The sequence below is a fragment of the Lichtheimia ornata genome, assembly GCF_029851405.1.
Source record: "Lichtheimia ornata isolate CBS 291.66 chromosome Unknown scaffold00231, whole genome shotgun sequence".
Lineage (NCBI taxonomy): Eukaryota > Fungi > Mucoromycota > Mucoromycetes > Mucorales > Lichtheimiaceae > Lichtheimia > Lichtheimia ornata.
The window spans coordinates 4,996-6,391 of record NW_026695550.1 but is presented as its reverse complement, the minus strand read 5'-3'; the positions used below and the strand labels follow the sequence as shown (position 1 = coordinate 6,391).

The following is a 1,396-nucleotide window of genomic DNA, read 5'->3' as shown; positions in this document are numbered from 1 at the left end:
CTACCAACATTGGATTTGTAGTGGTTATGGCGGATGGGTTCAATCAAAACAAGGATTATTTGTCGCGTTGTCAGAAGGATGAATCATACCATATGCATACGGCTTAGGATGATGATGGATTGGAGGAAGTGACAAAAGGGCTTTATACCTTTGACGAAGGAAGGTGTTTCACAGCTACGGATGATATTGGGAATACTCGAGCCAAAGTATACAGCATCTATTTTGCAATCATGGATGAAGGATGATAATGGGGGCAGCAATCAAGAATAGAATGGCACAATTATCCCTGTTCCCTCTATGTGATCCACCCGCTTCTTATTCAATGCTGTTCTTTTATCATATTTGCTCGATAAACATCCACAGTACCGTGTGCTGGTACGTGCTCTTCGACTTTTTATTGAATGAAAATTGGATCCAACATAATACTTTGGGTATCGTACGATCATCTTAGATGTGAAAGGGGTGGATCACTTGGTTATTTCTGCATTGAAGGGAATGGATATCATATACTTGGTAGGAGGTTACACAACAGGCACAATAGGTTGCACAAGTTGGTTCAGGAGTAGAGTTGCATAAGCCATTGATTCATGTAATGCGCACAGACCTAATGCTTAATTACGAGAGCTGTTCTCAATAGAAGTCTTGAGCAGTGATCATTCTTATTGAGCTAAGAGCATAGGATATTGTTGAGGGTACGTATAAACAGTAATAGCTGTAGCCAGCGGGGTGGCATGGAGTGCACGAATTGGAGAGAACACGAGGAACAAAGAGACCACTCTTCTTCACTTCCACTTCACAAAAAAAGGTAAGCTTGTCTCCATTTACGAACTACAACGCGTTGATTGCTGGCATTCCTTACAATGTACAGCGTTCATTGAGGTGAACATGTGGTCAATGGAGACACTTTCCAGCTGCAGACATTCAGCAACAAGTACGCGCGCGATCTGCCCATGACTCAAGCTTCCATTGCAATACAACATGTACGTTCAATCGCTGCATTACTTTCTTATTCAAGTTGGACATTGTGGTTCTAAAGTTCACGTGTAGTTTGCTGTTCCCGCATTTATACGAGATCCAAAGGGGGCGTCGTGTGTCGTGTGTATACTTTCCATGGTTGTCGTCAGGGAGGGCCGCAACCTATTGTTACTATGAGTATGTCGACATGAAAAGCGAATGTTATTGTTACCTTACACTTCACTTACTGTAGCTTGGACATGTTGGATTATGGTACCTCTGGCAGCAACAGGATACGGATCTCAAAGCAAGAATGCTGTATGGTTGGCTTAATGGTATGCGTGGTATTGGATCTACAAAGCAAAACATGTTAATTAACGAGCCTTGCAATGAAACAGCAGCAGCACCTACTGGATGGCATGGATATACGGTTTCTATTTGA

At 42.5% G+C, this 1,396-nt stretch overlaps 1 protein-coding gene across 1 annotated transcript; it reads left to right on the top strand.

The window, feature by feature from the left end:
• Window positions 1-950: 950 nt before the first annotated feature.
• Window positions 951-1,396, top strand: O0I10_013082 (uncharacterized protein; the record flags this gene model as incomplete). Its single annotated transcript, XM_058492932.1, has 2 exons — window positions 951-980; window positions 1,208-1,396. 2 exons carry the CDS (start codon window positions 951-953, stop codon window positions 1,394-1,396), a joined length of 219 nt encoding a protein of 72 aa, XP_058336303.1.